The sequence below is a fragment of the Suillus plorans genome (assembly GCF_016647745.1).
Source record: "Suillus plorans strain S12 chromosome Unknown HD556scaffold_107, whole genome shotgun sequence".
In the NCBI taxonomy this organism is placed as follows: domain Eukaryota; kingdom Fungi; phylum Basidiomycota; class Agaricomycetes; order Boletales; family Suillaceae; genus Suillus; species Suillus plorans.
In genome coordinates this window covers 82,903-100,352 of record NW_024537491.1, presented here as the reverse complement: position 1 = coordinate 100,352, position 17,450 = coordinate 82,903, and the positions used below count along the sequence as shown (strand labels likewise).

General features: G+C 48.1%; 5 protein-coding genes across 5 annotated transcripts; 2 read left to right on the top strand and 3 right to left on the bottom strand.

Moving 5' to 3' along the window:
- Window positions 1–1,259: 1,259 nt before the first annotated feature.
- Window positions 1,260–2,697, bottom strand: HD556DRAFT_1197610 (uncharacterized protein; the record flags this gene model as incomplete). Its single annotated transcript, XM_041296309.1, has 6 exons — window positions 1,260–1,551; window positions 1,586–1,692; window positions 1,746–2,106; window positions 2,163–2,300; window positions 2,353–2,500; window positions 2,547–2,697. Coding segments are annotated over 6 exons (1,197 nt in total), but the record flags the coding sequence as incomplete, so codon positions are not given.
- Window positions 2,698–5,332: 2,635 nt separating this feature from the next.
- HD556DRAFT_1450570 (uncharacterized protein) lies at window positions 5,333–7,456 on the bottom strand (the record flags this gene model as incomplete). The annotated part of the gene is made up of 4 exons (XM_041307787.1): window positions 5,333–5,692; window positions 5,751–6,392; window positions 6,443–7,276; window positions 7,331–7,456. 4 exons carry the CDS (start codon window positions 7,454–7,456, stop codon window positions 5,333–5,335), a joined length of 1,962 nt encoding a protein of 653 aa, XP_041153084.1.
- Window positions 7,457–7,631: 175 nt separating this feature from the next.
- HD556DRAFT_1450569 (uncharacterized protein) lies at window positions 7,632–8,544 on the bottom strand (the record flags this gene model as incomplete). The annotated part of the gene is made up of 2 exons (XM_041307786.1): window positions 7,632–8,120; window positions 8,176–8,544. 2 exons carry the CDS (start codon window positions 8,542–8,544, stop codon window positions 7,632–7,634), a joined length of 858 nt encoding a protein of 285 aa, XP_041153083.1.
- A 128-nt stretch (window positions 8,545–8,672) lies between these two features.
- Window positions 8,673–11,772, top strand: HD556DRAFT_1450568 (uncharacterized protein; the record flags this gene model as incomplete). Its single annotated transcript, XM_041307785.1, has 7 exons — window positions 8,673–8,734; window positions 8,783–8,868; window positions 8,927–9,204; window positions 9,253–9,546; window positions 9,610–11,350; window positions 11,399–11,540; window positions 11,592–11,772. 7 exons carry the CDS (start codon window positions 8,673–8,675, stop codon window positions 11,770–11,772), a joined length of 2,784 nt encoding a protein of 927 aa, XP_041153082.1.
- Window positions 11,773–12,696: 924 nt separating this feature from the next.
- On the top strand, window positions 12,697–14,773 carry HD556DRAFT_1249578 (GH3 auxin-responsive promoter; the record flags this gene model as incomplete). Its single annotated transcript, XM_041298861.1, has 7 exons — window positions 12,697–13,303; window positions 13,358–13,599; window positions 13,651–13,806; window positions 13,849–14,034; window positions 14,084–14,229; window positions 14,283–14,455; window positions 14,517–14,773. The coding sequence occupies 7 exons, from the start codon at window positions 12,697–12,699 to the stop codon at window positions 14,771–14,773; spliced, it is 1,767 nt and encodes a 588-aa protein (XP_041153081.1).
- Between the last annotated feature and the right edge of the window lie 2,677 nt (window positions 14,774–17,450).

Here is a 17,450-nt window from a genome sequence, read left to right as displayed (position 1 = left end):
CTCCGCAGCGCTGATTCATGTCAGACATGGACATCGCGAAAAGAAATAGACCCTGCCTGCGGAACGGTAAACCGGTTTCATCCACACTTTTGGACCATTCTTACCATTTCCTCGGAAAATAGCCATCTAATCTACATCAATTCCGAACTCTTTTCATTCTCCAGAGGTTTCCGCACGTCGCGGGTCACTAGTACTATACTGGCATGCTCTGCCTGGATACGCTCGCTACGAGGTGCGCCCACGAACGTTACATCGATGGCATCGACGGAACAGCTTGAATCCGATGCGGTGCAGCAGTCCAAGGCTAGCAATAAAGCCTAATAAAGCAGGTCGTGCCTAGATGGGCTCGTGTTTTGAACACCAGGGTTGCATAAGAGCAGAGTTTAATTTGCATCAAAATGACTGTGGGCCATGCCGTACCAATGAGACAACCTTGAACTTGGCGATCTAGGTACGCTCGGACCTCTCGTGACTTCACCGGCTGGCTGTCCAACGTAATGATCATGATCCGGGCGGTTCTCAGCAATTATTGGCGACTGTGGACACGAATGTCGCGGGCGCTTTAATCACTCCCAAGGCAGTGTGCGGAAGCGAAAGCATGTCGTTGGTCCCACCGGGAGACGGATGTGGTATATTTTTCATACTGTCAGCGACGGCGTATTACTATCAACGGTCGTATAAGTTACATACATATGTGTTGTGGGAAGGAGGCTGTGATTGTGAGGTATCAAGCAGAGTTTAAAACATACATGTCCATATATGAGTCTGAAATTGCGATTGGAAAAGCTGGGCATTCTGAGCTGCAATATATCGTCCGACTGTACCGGTAAGGGTCGACCTGTTCACCTCCCGAGTAATCTGGCCAGCACTGTGGCTGGGGAAGGTGACGGCGATGATGGAGAAATGGTGGATTCTAAACGTTGAGGACTGGATGAATACCGGACCTGGTATGACACCGGGTATGTCCCGTATGTTGAGTATCGGTTACTAGGTGGTTGAGCCACACGGTGCGGCATCGGCATGCGGGGGGGCAGTGGAGGAGCCGAATGGTTGGCAGGCCGGTTAGACTGCGGCGGAGATGATTTGTGTGGATGCATTTGGTGCGGATGTATGTGAGGCCGCTGTGATGTCGACGCCTGATGTGAAGAGAAATGAGAAGCGAGTGCAGGCGCGCTAGATTTTGATCTAAGTTTTGCCTTCGCCGCTGCGTGCTCTGTCTCACGCTTCTTTCTTTCGTTTCGTTCCTTGTCGCTTGACTCTTTTACTTTCTTTTCTTTGTCCTTGTGGGAATCTTTATTCTTCCCATCCTTTGTTCGCTCTTTTGCTGCGCCTGTCCGTCCTTCTCCGGGGCGTATGGGAACAGTTCTCCTCGGCTGTAACTCGGGCATATCGATTTTACCTAGATGGACTACGATGTTGCTCGGCGGAGTATAATTCTTGCCCTTTGCTTTGTCTTTGTTGTCGTCCAGATTAACAGTTGTCGGACCCCTGCGTGGTATCTGTGCCGTATCATACAGAACATATTGATGAAGTTGTTCATGGCCTACACGGCTTGAGGAAACGAAGCGGCCATAAGCCTAGAAACTTACCCGCTTTGTGTCGGAAGCGTTTCGTCTCTTCGACTACTTGCAACACTTTGGGAACCTGGGATGCGCCTGCAGAGCGTATGGAGATAAAAAGCATCGCTTCGTCCTGAAATCGGACTCGTTATTCTGTCTTTGTCTTCGCGAGCACCGCTAACGCACCTGCAGCATCCGTGCACAATATCGCGCGTAATCCTTGAAGGAACACTCGTCAATGACGAACACTTCATTGACTTCGCCTCTGCCAGTGGATGCCTGGATTTCGGCAACCCTTTCGACACCTGTTTTTGGGGCGGGTTTTGGTGGTGGGACTGGTGGAGAAGGTGTAGGTCCGCCTGACACCTTTCGCGCAGTCTTGTCTGTAAAGCATTTTAGAGCTGAAGTAGCTGTAGCAAGAGCAGCAGGTGATGATGTCGCGTTGTTGTCGTTGGGTGACTGGTGATACTGATCACTAGCATCTTGAAAGGTAAGCAATGCAGTCAAGATGACGATTTCCAGCCCTTTTCGATCATCTATATCAAACCTGTTTGCACTCATCAGTCACGCCGCGAAAACTCTTATGTTCGATCTGTAGCTCACCTATTGAGATTGTAATCTAGAATTTGGACGGATGATGTCTTTATTCTACCCGGAGGCTCCTTGGTGATCGCAACCATAACAGGTGGGTCGGGCTTTCTGATCATGAAACACTCCTCTCGCTTCCACTCAAATTCGTGTCTGTCATAACGTGACTGAGTTTGCATGACAGCTACTTGATTCGGGGACTCACTCCTCCCATTTGAAGGACCATCGGAAAGACAGGGTGCCGGTATATTTCAGCTCGATGACCTTGGAGGGATTGTATAATTCTATCGTTTTATGTTTACTCGTCGCGCTGGGAGACGTAGCAGAGGCGAGCAAGGATTCTGAAATGGGGTCTGCCACAGGCTCAGCTCAATCAGTCTCGATCGGCCACGTACGCACCATACACCTCGATTTTATAGACTTGCCCGGGTATGCGTCGTTTGCGGTAGTGTACGTTCCCCGAAGGATCGGTGAGGTCGGTCACGAGTCCACTCGAGTCAGAGGTATTTGGTGTTAGAAGGAGCGTGAAGAGATTTTGGTCCAGACTCATGGTAGATTAAACTCTGCCCAAGAGTGCTGAAAGTAAGTCGCGGTGAATCACGGCCAGATGAATGATAGTCGGCCCCAAGCGTCGTTTATGGATAAGTGTGTTAAGTGTTAGGTGTGAAGTTTCAAAGATTCAAATTGCCCAGTTACTAGTATCGCAGGTCCCGGGTGCCACGGTGTTGCCGCGGCGCAGCTCGTAGGGGCAGAGTACTGCGGATGAATGCACTGTCTAATACGATCTATCAGAAGGCTTCATATCCAGTAATCCAGTATTCTCAAGCTGTACCAAGCCGAAATATTGAAGCACGGCTCCGAGCCTCCGAGTCTGATCTGCGCTGGCTGATGTTATATAATCTGCTGTCACGGCATCTTATAGTGGTTCGTGTAGTACATATACTTACTCAATAAGCCTATCTCTTCAGCACCCTCCCTCACATGTTTCAGGTTTGCAAGGAACATCCAGAGTTGATCTTTGAGTCACGCTGCAAAGCCTAAAGTTGAAGTTTATAGAAATTTACCCTACGAGCTACACGCTACAGACTGGAAACATGGAGGCGACCGTCGATGTCGAAGTTTCTGCAGGTAGTACAAGACATTCAAATTCAAGGATAGTCACGAGTCAATCAAAAATCATGTAGGGACCATGGATTCCATGGTATGTGGCATTCCGAAACACCCGCAATTACAATCCTTTTGAATACAGGGCTTGCGTAGCATCTGTGGTGATGGCTCATCAAGGTTAGCGACCATGTTGTACTGGTACTTGTATGGTGCAGGATTCGAATGATGATGAACTTGTGAGGGAATTGGCGAACGAGAGAACCGTATCCAGTTGGACCGGGAGTGAGGGAGGCTCAAACTAGAGATGAATCATGAGAAGAGCACTGGAGGCAAAGCACTCCTCCGTGACAGAATCAATGACAAGTTGGAGACGCCAGGAGGGAGAACTTCGGCGATATGCGGTGCGCAAGCAGGTCCTGGAAGTCTGCGGGATGATATTGCAGTAAGCCATATGCATGCGGTCGTAAAGGACATATAGTCAGATTCGAGCGCTGGGAAGCACCGGTTGCTCGATAGGATGTGATTGGATATATTCTGGATTTGAAGACAAGAATAGAGCGCATGTATGCACTGAGGCGCTGGGAAGGCATACTGTCAGCGGGTATAATAGGGTGCATTCTTGCTGTAACGGTGATGGAGGCGTGGAGGAGAACAGCCTCAAGTGTCCCGCGCGTCTATTGAAACGAAACAGGGCAAATTACAGTGATGTATATTTTAAACCGCAAAACACACACATCTGAAGAAAGACGTCTATTATCCCTCGGAGGTTCACTTCGACCGTGCTCAACACCATAACCTCCAGTGAAGATGTCGGGCTCATTCCAATCACCACCACCACGCGCCTGCGAGAGCTCAAAGGTCATGAAGCCTGGGCATGGGCGACTGTGACGACAGTCGCAGTTTTCCCCGATAAACGACGAATGGTTGTGGGCTCGAACGATAGGGCGCTCCATCTGTGGGACTTGAAGACAGGTGTTGTGTTGAAGAATATGAAGGGGCATAAACATGGCGTGCGGGGATTGGCAGTATCACGAGATGGACAATTGATTGCAAGCGATGACAAAGGTAGAGTGGCCATCGTCTGGCACGGAGAAACTGGCGAATTACTCACCAAAATAGCCCACTCCCATTGGGTCTACTCCCTGAATTTTTCTCGCGATGGAATAGCGTTGAGCACTGGAGGTTCATATGGCACGGAGGTCAATCAATGGCCAAGCAGCTGGACGTTTGAACCCGAGCTTACCCGGGCCATGACCAATTTGCTCAAGCCCACGTGGAGCTTAGCACAGAAAATGAAAAGCCTCGCTCCGGTAATCAATTCTCGTGCAATGATGGACTAGAACCAAATGTTGTTAGTATGCTGATCTAGGATGTACCAAGCAAGCTTGTCAAAAGCGGCTGCGGCCGGGGTTATTTTGACTTACATAATATGCCAACCATCGCTACTCCAGACTACTCCCTCCTCAAGGTTTTTGAAAGGTGACCCTCGCTGGACGGTGGCTCGGAGGAGCTCGCAGGCTGACGCCGACTTCTCTCATTGATCCTTCACTGTGACAGTCTAGTGGTATTATTCGTCACTTTATCTGCAAGCTGCAAGTAACGGTGGACACAGGGCTATTGCAAGAGGACCAGTATGAAGGTATAATACCGAATGATGCAAAGACCGCCTCGCTGTCTGCAATACAAGTCAAGATGTCTCGGAGGGTCAGGTGAAGGTTTCAGTCGTCTGATTCGACCCAACAATCAAGGAATGGTTACTGGAAAAGAATTATAATCATCTGTAAAACACCCAAGTTCTCGCTTAGTAGTGGAAGAAGTTTGATGTGTTACGAACGTTTACGACTCAGTGATGCAGCTTGCCGATTGGTGGAATCTTATTGGCAATGAGGTAAAACTACGGAGATTTTGAATATGCACAGATCAGCGCACTGATTATGATAATCGACAAAGATTTGAAGATCAGCCTATCAATCGCATTATCATCAAGCCCCGATAGTACAATACACTATGATACACGATACACGATACACAATGCACGATACATGATGCACGATACACAATGCACGATACATGATACACTACAGTACAATGCCCGTCCTCGATACTCCACGGTTTTTCATATTCACCTTGATCCAGTGGAAACGCTCTGTAAGCTCAACGCATGTGTAAATTGTCTCTGTCATATACGTCTTAATAGATGTATATGTCGACTTTGACTTCGCTGTAGAAAAATCAATGCGTTTCCAAACCCCCATCTCATATTCTTGAATGGCCGAACAAATTGCGGCACCTGCGAGGGCAATGGCGCCATCAAGAGATTGAAGATCTTGGAGATCAAGGTCTTTGTAAAAGCCATTGACCCAAAGAATATCCATGACAACGCGGATGAGTCCAGTGTGTTCGAGCACTGGAACATTTTTCAAAACACCACCAATCGTCTGGCTACTTGTCAATACTACACACTGCTATGAATAGGCATCTGTACAAAGGACGCACCATTTCTTGCATTTTGAATAAACACTGTAAATGTGTGGTGAGCATAGGCACGATGTTTCGCTTGTGTGTGATTTCGCAAGATGTATCCCATATGTCAAGCTCGAGGTCATAGGCAGACAGTACGACAGTGCGTGCAGTATTTTTGAATACATTTCGCAGGGTGTTCGTGATTTTGGTGAGCGAGGTAATGAATTTATCCTCGTCTGGGAGGTAGTATCGGCCAGGGGGAATAGTTGCGTGAGTTGCAATAGCGTTTGATAGTGCAGCGCGCGCCATTGCAATATTCTCCTCGTTCGTGGGCATGCCATTGTCTGAAAGTACTGAACGTCGCATTTTTGACCTCGCGCTATTGCTGATCTCATTGACCAGGTCGGCAGGCACGGGCATAGGCTCTTGCTGCTGGGGGGGAACAGCGTCCAAAGATCCGGTATCGTTATGAGAGTGTGTTGCATTGCTAGACTGGATTGGGTGGGAGTGTGGTAGGGTGGGCTGCTGTGGACCGGAAGAACCGCTGTCATTATGAGGGTGAGCTGGGGTGGGCTGCTGTGGACCAGGGACGGTGATATCCAATGGAGGCAACGGTATGGGCGGAAGATCTCTGGCAGTTGGGCGTTTCGGTGCAACGTTCTTATCTGCTCCAGCCTAGTTCGAGGTAAGATCAGTGGCAGGGGTGGAGATGTACCTCAACTCACATAGATAACGCCAGTGTTCTGCCACTGGCCACGGTAACCTTCGTCAATATGGCGGGGGCCAAAAACTGACACTTTGCGTAATCCTGGGAGGGGATACGGTGACGTGCGCATAGGTCGTGTCTGCTCATCACGCAGGCGGCCACTGAGACGCTCTGCACCACGCACAGTGGGAGGAGGTGGCGCGTCAATTGAACATTGAAACATGTGACCACCTTGCGGTTGGTGCACTGGGAGTTGTTGGTATGGTTGTTGATGCTGGAGGTGAGGGTTTGATGACTGCCCGAGCATTGAATAGTGGGGATGAGCCTGTCTGACTGGCGGCTGCTGGTACTCCATGGGCTGCTGATCATCACACAGGCGGCTACTGAGACGCTCTGCACCACGCACAGTGGGAGGAGGTGGCGCGTCGATTAAACATCGATACATATTACCACCTTGCGGCTGGTGCGCTGGGAGTTGTTGATATGGTTGTCGATGCTGGAAGAGAGGATTCGATGACTGGCTGGGCGTTGAATAGTGGGTATGAGTCTGCCCGACTGGCAGCTGCTGGTAGGAGTGGTTCAGAGGCTGCCTGTAGGCTGAGCTGTGCTCAGGCAGGTGCTGCTGGTGGGTAGGCTGCGCGAAAGGAGGGGGCTGATCGTGTGGCGATGGCGAGCGCTCTACCTCTGGACCATCTTCATCAGACAAGTACATCTCCTCCTCATACATAGTCGACAATAATCTGTCGTCCACAAGTGTTGGATCGTTGGTTTGTTCACTAGGGCGTCCAACCTGACTTTCATCATTATTTAAACACGGATTCTCATTGCTACCTCTGGCAGGCCTCCGCACTTGCTGTTACATCAACGATTTAGTAAGACGGACACCGAAAGATACCAGAAACATTACCCTCGAGTTTTGTGGTTGTTTACGTCTCGGTTTCTTGGGTGCTTGCGTGGCTTTGGGTGGCATGATGGTCGTGAACAGGGCTTGATCGTGGTCAACATGAGAAGTTAGAACTGATGGCCTGGCCATGATCGCGATAACGATAACGATATACTGATTTGGTATGAGACGTACAAGAAAACGCATACGAAGAGTGTATACAGCATGGCTACATCATGATGCTGCGAGAAATAATATGTAATTCAACAATCACCGGAAAATAAGTACGAGAAATGATGGCTGATACGTTTCATGCTCACAGTGTTTAATCTTCGAACGTAATACCCTGGCTCAAGGTAGGACTGCCCCACTTGGGTAAATCATAGCAGCAGCCATCAGAGTCAGCTCCGTCATGTGGCAGATCATCTACGTCATCTGACAGATCATCTACGCCTCGTTCCTCGACATACTGTTTCAACTGACGAGCCTGTTCCTGGAGTACCGATAATGTAAGAGTCTCTTCAGTAGCTGCGTACTCGTGGTAGGGCCTGTCTTCATAAATATCTTGCACCCCACGGTTGGTACAGGTCTGTTCCCAGATCAGAAGATCTCTCTCGGAGTATGCATGCTTCTCCTTCAAGAACTTCCTAGCAAGGTCCAGGAAGCTGGTCCAGCGGCTGCTTGCTTCAAGCTCCCAAGTCAAGGAAGCGAGATGGTGTCTGGATATCTCACAAGTAGCATACTGTGCCCTTGCACCTTCACGTATCATCTCATCTGGTAGATCGTCAAGGCCGCGAGTAAAGATATCTTTGGCCTGTATATGCGATATCGGTTATTTAATTAACACTGCACAGTAAATAATAACTCACCATCAGAGCGGCTCCAGGATTCATCTCTCTGGCAGTCTGGCCTCGCAGAGATTTCATAGCAAAGTCAGCTGTGGCAGCTGCAGTCGCCCTGCGTTTCAAATATGGCTCGAATCTTGTAGGGGATTTGGGTTTCACGGGGGATTTGGGTAAGTTTAAAGGGGACTTAGTGCCAGATGGTGGAGAGGGAGGGTCCAGAGAGTGTTGCGCTTGGGAGGGGGACAATGAAATTTCATGTACTGTGCCAAAGACATCCATGTCCTTGAATTCGGCGTGGTCTTTATGAAACGAGGACGAGAGGTCCACACAGGTAAGAGAGCTGGCTGGGCTCGAGGAACGGTTTGAAGGGGTCTTGACAGCGAATCTACTCATAAATATACGGCTGGCTGTGAGTGTATGAGCAAGTGGCGTGGCAGCGGTGTTTGAAAGACTTAGGAAGTTCAACACCGTCACGGTGCACAGTGCACCGTCCACCAACATCACTCTGCATTACTGCTGCTATGAACCCACACAATTCTCCTGGTTGTGACAGTCATGCTGCTGAGCGACTCAGTAGCATTGAGTAAGTAATATCGCTTTGGATTCAGTCAGACTGACCAGCACATAGTAGTTTTGGCCAAGCAGTCCAATGTCCAATCTGCTCTAATCTTTTCAACAGCGCAGAGGATATCTGTGCTCATCTTTCTGATGATCCAGGTAAATAGCCAACTAACTCCCAAAATTGAATGCGCTGACTACTAGTACCTCTATCCAGGATGTTCTCACCGATTGATCCCCCCTCCAATTGCATTCCGCATCCCCCAAGCATCAGAAGATCGGCCACGACAAGGGCGATTCCATCATTCGTCAGGTTACATTCATAAGCTTGGTCAGCCCAATACATTCAAGCGGATGGAGCAGGACGATTTCGAGCCGATGCGTAAACACAATGTCTATTACCCCTTCTCAGATAGAGCAGAGTGGGAGCTCGCAAAATTTCTATGTGACAACTTGAACCAGGGGCAGATTACCAGGTTTTTAAAGCTTCTCTGGGTTCGTGTCAATCAATTCACATTGGCTGGGCTGATTTTACTCTTCCAGGTGGTCGCAGAGGCGAAGCGGCCACTGTCTTTTAAGACCGCAAAGCAACTCTTCACATTCATGGACGCATTACCAAAGGTTCCTCAATGGCGGTGTACACCCATGCATACTGATGGATATGCGACTACTCATCCTGTGAATCTCATCTGGCGAGATGCCCTCGAAGTTGTTCACCATATCTTTGGCAATCCGATCTTCGCCAACCACATGGAATACGACCCTTACGAAATAAACGATGATGGTGAGCGTGAATACGGAGAATGGATGTCGTGTGAACACGCGTTTGAAATTCAAGTAAGTGACTTCAATACATCCTCGTCAATGTGGTCACATCTAACTAAATTGATTTATTTCTAGGATAAGTTGCCAATCGGCGCAACTATAGTGCCTATAATTCTCGCTTCGGACAAGACTCCAGTAACTCGACACACCGGCTCACTTGAGATGCACCCAACGTTTCTCACAATCGGCAACATCCACTCTGAGATCCGTATGAAGGCAACCTCGCATGCATGGGAGTGTGTTGCATATATCCCGAGTCCGGAATACATCACAAATAGTGATTATGCAGGATTGTTGGAAGCATGCTTCTGGCATAGTTGCATGGACATGGTGTTCGAAAAGCTGAAGATCGCTTCTCATATGGGTGAATTAATGGTAGACCCGATGGGATGCCAGCGCTATGCATTCACGCCGCTCATCGCCCACGTTGCCGACCTTCCTGAACAACTCATGATCTCCTGCGTCTCGAAAAGTGTCTCACCAACAACGTTAGCCACACTTGCACAATTTGACGACGGCATCACACACCCTCCCCGTAATGGCATGTCTACATTACTGCAGCTGCATGAGATTGGCAAGGTTTTCAATCCCTGGAAGTTCCGGGAATTCCAGGAGGCAGCAAAGAAGGTGTCCCTCAGCGGCGTTCACAAACCGTTTTGGCGTGACTGGAAGTTTGCTGACCCTGCGGTTTTCCTTGTCCCCGAGATACTGCACACAGGCCACAAATTTTTCTTTGATCACATACTGAAGTGGTGCAAGGAGGTGATAGGCGCTAATGAGCTGGATGCTCGGTTCCGCAGCCAGCATAAACGTGTTGGCACACGTCATTTCACTGATGGCGTCTCTCATGTTAACCAGATGACTGGACGTGAACATCGCGATATCCAGCGAACCCTTGTCCCCACTATTGTGGGTGTGACATCCCCTGGATTCACTCGCGCAGTCCGTGCGCTTATAGATTTCATATACAAAGCACAGGCTCCTACCTTCACCGACTCGTCCATTAACAGCATGTCTGACTCCCTGCGCGAATTTCATACCTACAAACACTTCATCTTAGAGGCACAGGCTCGCACGGGAACCTCTGGTCCAATAGCTCATTTTCGGATCCCAAAACTCGAGCTCTTCAACTCCTTCGCACGTTCTATTCGTAAATCAGGAGCCATAATCCAATATTCCGCAGATGTCAGTGAATGGCTGTTGATCACACATTGCAAGACACCATTCCAACGGACAAGTCACCAACGGGCCACATTCACTCAGCAGGTTGTCAACATCATTCATCGCCAGGACGTGATGCGACAATTCGACTTCTACGCCCTCCTTCGTGAACAGGGGATGTCTCTCGTCAACGTTATGGATGACGAGTTTGATGAAGTCGTTGATATGGACCCGACGTTCAGTTGGATAGCGCGTGTTGCGCCACAGGAAATGCAACGTTTTCAAGCCATTCGTCCTGTTCGCAATCATTTTCTCAAGGGACTACTTTCAGACGAAGCCAATGCTGCCTTCCATGTTACAATTGCCCACGATCTTGCAGATCGTTCTGCCACCGCTCTTGCTCAACTATACCATCTCCCAAATTTTCCACATATCCTTTCACAATATCTCGATGGTGTCTCAGGTCGCAACTCGCCGTTTCATAGTCGCTTGCTCAAAGTCTGGTTCAAATTCAGACTGCAGCTCCATTCTCGACTCCGTCCATGTAATATCATGCCGAGCCAGCAGGTTCAGGCCATTCCACCGTCCAATACTTATCCTTATGGATACTGCGATATTGTCCTTCTTCAACCTACGGGTGCTAACCCGCAGTCTAGTAAGTTTTCAAATTTCTGTTCAATTCCAGGTACTGATATCGCTTTAGCGCCATGCATTGCTCAAGTTAGAATGGTTTTCGCACTGTCAACACGAGGGTCGCAGCTGCCGGTCCAGCTCAAGGATCCTTTTCTGTATGTTCAGCTATTCGAAGTAACTGCGCTCCCTGAAGCTGAGCCGCACATTGCCATGTACTGAGTTCGACGTTCGTTTTATACAGCGCCTGATGGTTCTCGCACAAGGATCGGGAAGATAGTACGCCTTGTCGATGTCACACACGCTGTAGAACTGATACCAATCTATGGAACGACATTGGATCGCTCTGTCACCTCAGTGACATCTCTTGAACGCTACGATGATTTTTATCTCAATTCATTCTCTGATAAAGAGTGGTACCACACACTGCACGCAGATTATATCTAGCTTTACTTAGTTTTCTACTGGCATAGTCATGTTTTTCAATCTATGATTTTCAATATTATCAATGATATGATCATATCATGATCACTGATCTGGATTTTGATAACTCGATAACTCGATAATCTGGTATTTCTATCTTGCCGCACGGCGAATTGGTTCTTCGGATCGTGACATGCCTCGGCTAGTCCATTTTTTCCAAAAAAACTTGAGGCCGTAACCAATCCCTGAACTATCCCAAACCGAGCGTTCAATGACCAGCTCATTGAGCGGCTAAAGTTGTAGATGATGGAGCTGTAAAAAAGTCTGGTGTGAATTCATTTATTCCTCGTACAAATGACTACTTACATAGAACTGGTGGTACTAATCAGATCATATGAATCTACGGTGTGTGGTAACATTCTGATTCAGGCCTGGTAATCGACCGTCAGGATACTGGCATACGTAGGCGGCTTTGGATGTCCCAGATTGGTAGACCATCAAGAGACGACAGAGTTTACGGGAAGATTATGCAGTCCAGCAAACGACACATGAGAGTGGTTATGCATTACCCACGTTTCATCAGCAGATGCAGAGTCGATTGCAACTGTGTTGGCAGTGTGCAATCCCAGCAACTAGCCACTAGGTTGCTACTCAGTGCTACTATCTGATGCGCCATGTTTCGCTGTGGGCCCCTCCTGGTTTGCCAGCACATGTTAGATCACTGACTCGGAGTGGCATCAGGGTGCCGGAAAAATGGCGTCGTATGATCTTCAACATCACTTCTAGTATCTATGAAACACTTTTATTTATTCTGCCATTTGAATGCCATGCTGGCAGGGCAGAGTTCTTCCAATTCTGCCAGGTCTGCTGGCAAAAATAATTCCAAAGTGTTCTGCCCGCAACACTACAATTAATTAACCTTGTTGGTTGAACGAGATGACTACAACAATGTCTCATCGTCAAACAGTTCTCTTAGATTCTTTGTCTACTGAGCTCTCTCAGCAGCTCAAGGATCGCATAGATAAAATCCTACTGGAGATCATACAGCCGAACTTTGCGTCTCAATTTGCGCAGGGCGCTCCCGAATTAGCGGGGTTCCGCGAGGCCATCGCGCAGAGCGACTCGAAGGATGATATCAACTTCCTACGCAGCTTCCGAGAATTCATTCCCATCACAAACTACGAACCTTATAGGCCGTTTATAGCAAAGTTTTTGGCGACTCCTTGCATGGAGGCTGACGTCAAGAACATGTTCGCCCTGGGACTGCCCTACTTCTTAGCCATGACCAGCATGGCATCTAGCAACGCACCAAAGTTGTTTCCAAAGTATCGGCCTCCCCTGCACCTTTTACAGCAATCCTCGTATCAGGGTTTTTTCCCGTCAGATGGTACCACCTTAGCACCATTCTCTTTGAGACATCGGCAAGTCTTAAAGATAGATTGCGAGGATGGTCAGAGCTCCAAGGATGTAGCTGTCTGCTCTACGAGCATCGGTATTTTGCGAATGGGAATGAACTGGGACGTTGAGCATGATAAGAATAGACTCGATCTGTGGGGTAAGCCCGTGGCACCAATATCCTCATGCAAGCTGATCTCTAGGCAACTTTTAGTTCCGGGAAGAACGGAACCATATGCGATATCTTTGGTTAAAAACCATCGCACTTTATTTATTCTGAATGCGCTATTTGCACTGGCGGACCGTCGAGTGACAACCATCCGGTTCTTATTTGCCAATGTGTTCGTCATTTTTTTGCAGTACGTGGAAGATGAATGGACTTTACTTGTCGAATGCATCGAAAAGGGTATCATCCCGGATGTTGAAGACCTAGGTGATCTGCGAGCACCTTTAGAGGTCATATTGTCATTGACCATTGCATTGCATCGAGCTCACAAGTTTTCTCAGAGACATCTTACTCCCCACCCTGTTCGCGCTGCTGAACTTCGGGAAATCGGGCCTCCTGTCATCCAGGGCTGGGCAGTCTGCGTGTGGCCTGACTTGAAACAATTCGTTGGGATCACTGGAGGTCAGGCTGCTGTTCCTGTTCCAAAGGCACGTCAAGTGTGGAAGGTTTACCACTCAACTGATAGCCAGTGACACAAGATTACTCACTTCCTCGGACCTTCCATTACCATCAAGTCCCATGGGTATGGTACTGCAGAATGCGGTCTCGCTAGGGTATACCCTGAAGGCAACCCTAATACTGACTTCAAGGTGACGTTTAGAGATGGGGTCGTCGAGTTTCTGGACGTGCGTTCCAACGAGCCTTCAGGCCGTGTATTGTCCGCTGTAGGAGTTATTGACTGCATCTTATCTTTGTCTTCTCATCCCCCCTCAGTGGGAACTCGTAACTGGTGGGCACTACGAGCCCGTCGTGACGACCCGCAATGGCTTGTGGAGATATCGCGTTGCTGATGTTATCACCGTTAAAGGCTTTGCCCCAGATGACGGCCTACCGATTATCAATTACCTTCATAGGCGAGAGTGAGTTGTGATGTCATCAGTTTCGGGCCTAGCTGAAGTGCCTAGCGAGGAAGTGACTTGCTTGGAGTGGCATCTAGAGCATCATGTACAGAGTCGCAGTTAACGGATGCGATCGTCTCTGCCGCTCAACAATCGATCGGCCAGATCGTAGCTTTCACCATTGTGCTGGACGATCGAGATAAGCCTGTCACTTATGGGTACTTGGTAGAGCTTGCAGGGGAACTAAGTTCGTGCTTGCTTCAAAATCCGAATCATTCACGCGGCTGCATACTGATTGATATTCACAGGACAGAATGCGAGAATGGCGATAAATCAACTGTTTGAAAATCTTATCTCAGCAAGCGATGATTACAGCCTCGTTGTTTGGCAAGGCAAGGCAAGAAGGCCTACCATCCGTATCGTGAACAAAGGCACCTTTGCAGAATATCATAGGCAGAAATGCGAGCAGGCGAACATCACGGTTAGTCAAGTGAAAGTTCCCGTCGTCGTATTTGACCCAGCGATGAAGGAATGGCTCCTGGAGCGAGTTATAACTGAATTGTAATACCTCTCAACCTTTCAGAAGTGAAATTGACTAGTTATTCGTTCCATCTGACACATGTGAATCATTGCTCCTCTGGTATCAATTAGCTAACTGAGTGTTATCATTCATATCGTCGTGTCCCATGTCAACACCTCAATATTGTTTCCTAACAACTACTGAGCACAAGTACTAGTAATAGGTGTGTTATGTAGCCCAAGCTTGTACCGGCCCTCCTCCGCGTTGTCCCATGTTAACAAGTTGTTTACCTCCGAGTCTCACGCCCATCTGCTTGCGAAGAGTTAACACTCTAGGCATAGCCGAATCCACCCAAACCCAAAGCCGAGCACCATCGGTCGATCGGACGAAGCTGGAACAAAGTTCAACAAATTCACTGTGGGAAGTAAAAACACTGAAAATAAATGTAAAAAGCACTAGATGACAAATATCAATGACGCAGACACTGAAAAAGGCAGCAGTTATTTTCAGTGTCCACGTGACCATCATGTCAATCAGTACTAAATACACTGACTAATCAAACCAATCTTTTCAGTGTCGGTACTTTCAGTGGGGAAAACGCTGATTTGTTTTCTCAGCGTCTAAAGCACTGGTGATATTCTCCATGACCGTGCCTCTACACATGATCTCCATCCTCGTAAAGGAGTTTAAGTTTTCTGGTATCAAGTGCATGGTTTGGGACGTGCCTTTGATTTTGCTTTGGTCAAGGGACACGCGGCCATTGTTTACCCACGCTTGCTTCATGATTTCTTAGTGTCACATTCTAGATCTCATCGAGTTCTCCTTTTTCCTCTAACGTCGTGCTGGTCTATTCTTTCAGGTATTATTGAATGTCTACTATATGTGTACTTATACAATAGTCTATTCTTTCAGCCCATCTAGGTCTTTGTTATTGTGTTGAGTTGCGCCTCAATTCGCCGCTGAGACGTCTGAACATTTGAGGCATGCCACTGCCAAATTGGGCAAACACATATGGCACGTGATAGATACAAACAACACGTCAACAAAGGACTTCCTCACAATCGTCCTTGGATTGATCGCCTCTCCATCCACCATACCAGAAACAAAGCCATTTAGAAGTTCAATAGGTGAGTTGAGCATGCTCTCGCAGCTAAGCACTATACACTCAGGCTATACTCTGTTTCTCCCCAACACTTCATCTTGAACAGTGCCTCTAGGAGTAAGCACTCACCTAATGAGCAATTTGTGTTATGGGACTCCCAGGGCCTCTCTCAAAAGGAGGGAACTGGTGCATAATGATCGTTTATTCTTATTTTAAGGTGGACAAGTCCAAACTTTGACGCATATACTCACTATAACTGCGCATATAGCCACTCAAAGGCACAAGGGTCTGTCATGACTGCTTTCTTCATTGAATTCTGGGCACTTTTGGGCGGAAAGACGATGGAGACAAGAGATTTCAATGTGTGCGTACCCGTTTCACTCCCACACACCCCTCTGAGCTGCGCTCCCAAACCCAAACACCCTCAACTAGTGCTGCTGCAGTCTGGTTCTGAACCTCGGTTCGAACTCGAATCTTTCCAAATAGGACCATGGATTTGGACCAGAGTTGGACCATAAGTTGGGAACCAGACACCGCATTCGGTTTGTGGTTCAGCTGATGGCTGGCAAATGTCCGACTCCAATCACACGCCGCAATGGACCTGATCTGCTCGGGCCATGGCTTCGAGTGTACACACACTTGTAGTTATCTGTAGTTTAGAGTAGATGTTTTAGAGTAGAATATTTGATAAAAAGGCTGAATTCATTGTAACTACTTCGTACAATATATATACTGTTAAACGGTTAATACTATGTGTCCGATCCGAAACATATGAAAACGGACTTGTCTGTTCTCCGTGCTGTGCTTACTAATCGACACCGCTCCGGCTATTCCCGGGTAAGTCGGTGTTCCCTACATTATTCATCTATGTATGTATTACTAATCCTTTTACTCCTGTGCTCATACAGTCATCATGTACGACTGAGTCCAACACTCCCCCTCGAGCACAGTCCACCTTCATCTTCCCTCTCAATTCCCTAAACCGTGGTGCCGGCAGTGCTTTCGTAAAAGTGTCCGCAACGTTTTCGAGCGTCGGACAATATTGGAGTTGGATGGTGCCGTTTTCGACAAGGTCGCGGATGTAATGATACCTTATGTCAATATGCTTGGTGCGTGCGCGGAATTTGTTGTTTGATGCTAACGCTATTGCTCCTTGGTTGTCGCAGTAGGTGGGGATACATTCATCCATCGGCTCGTATAGCTCACTGATGAGACTTTTTAGATATAGGATTTCGCGCGCTACCGACGTCAGCGCAATATATTCCGCTTCGGCGGTTGATAAAGCAACTAGCGACTGCTTTCGCGCGCTCCACGCTACTGGAGATCCGTGCAACAGGACGATATAGCCCGATATTGAGTGTCGATGGGGCTGACTCGCCCAATCAGCGTCTACAAACGCTTCTAAACCTTGATTTGTGGTTCCTAGGGTAAGTTTTGAATTCTTTGTCCCCTTTAGATAGTGTATGACTCGTTTAGCAGCTTCCCAGTGCGCACTAGCTGGCTCTCGCATGAACTGCGAGAGTATCGAAACAGCGAAGGCTATATCCGGACGTGTGCTTGTCGCAGCATACATTAGCGATCCAATGGCCTGTTGATACGGTACGTGTTGTTCGGGTATTT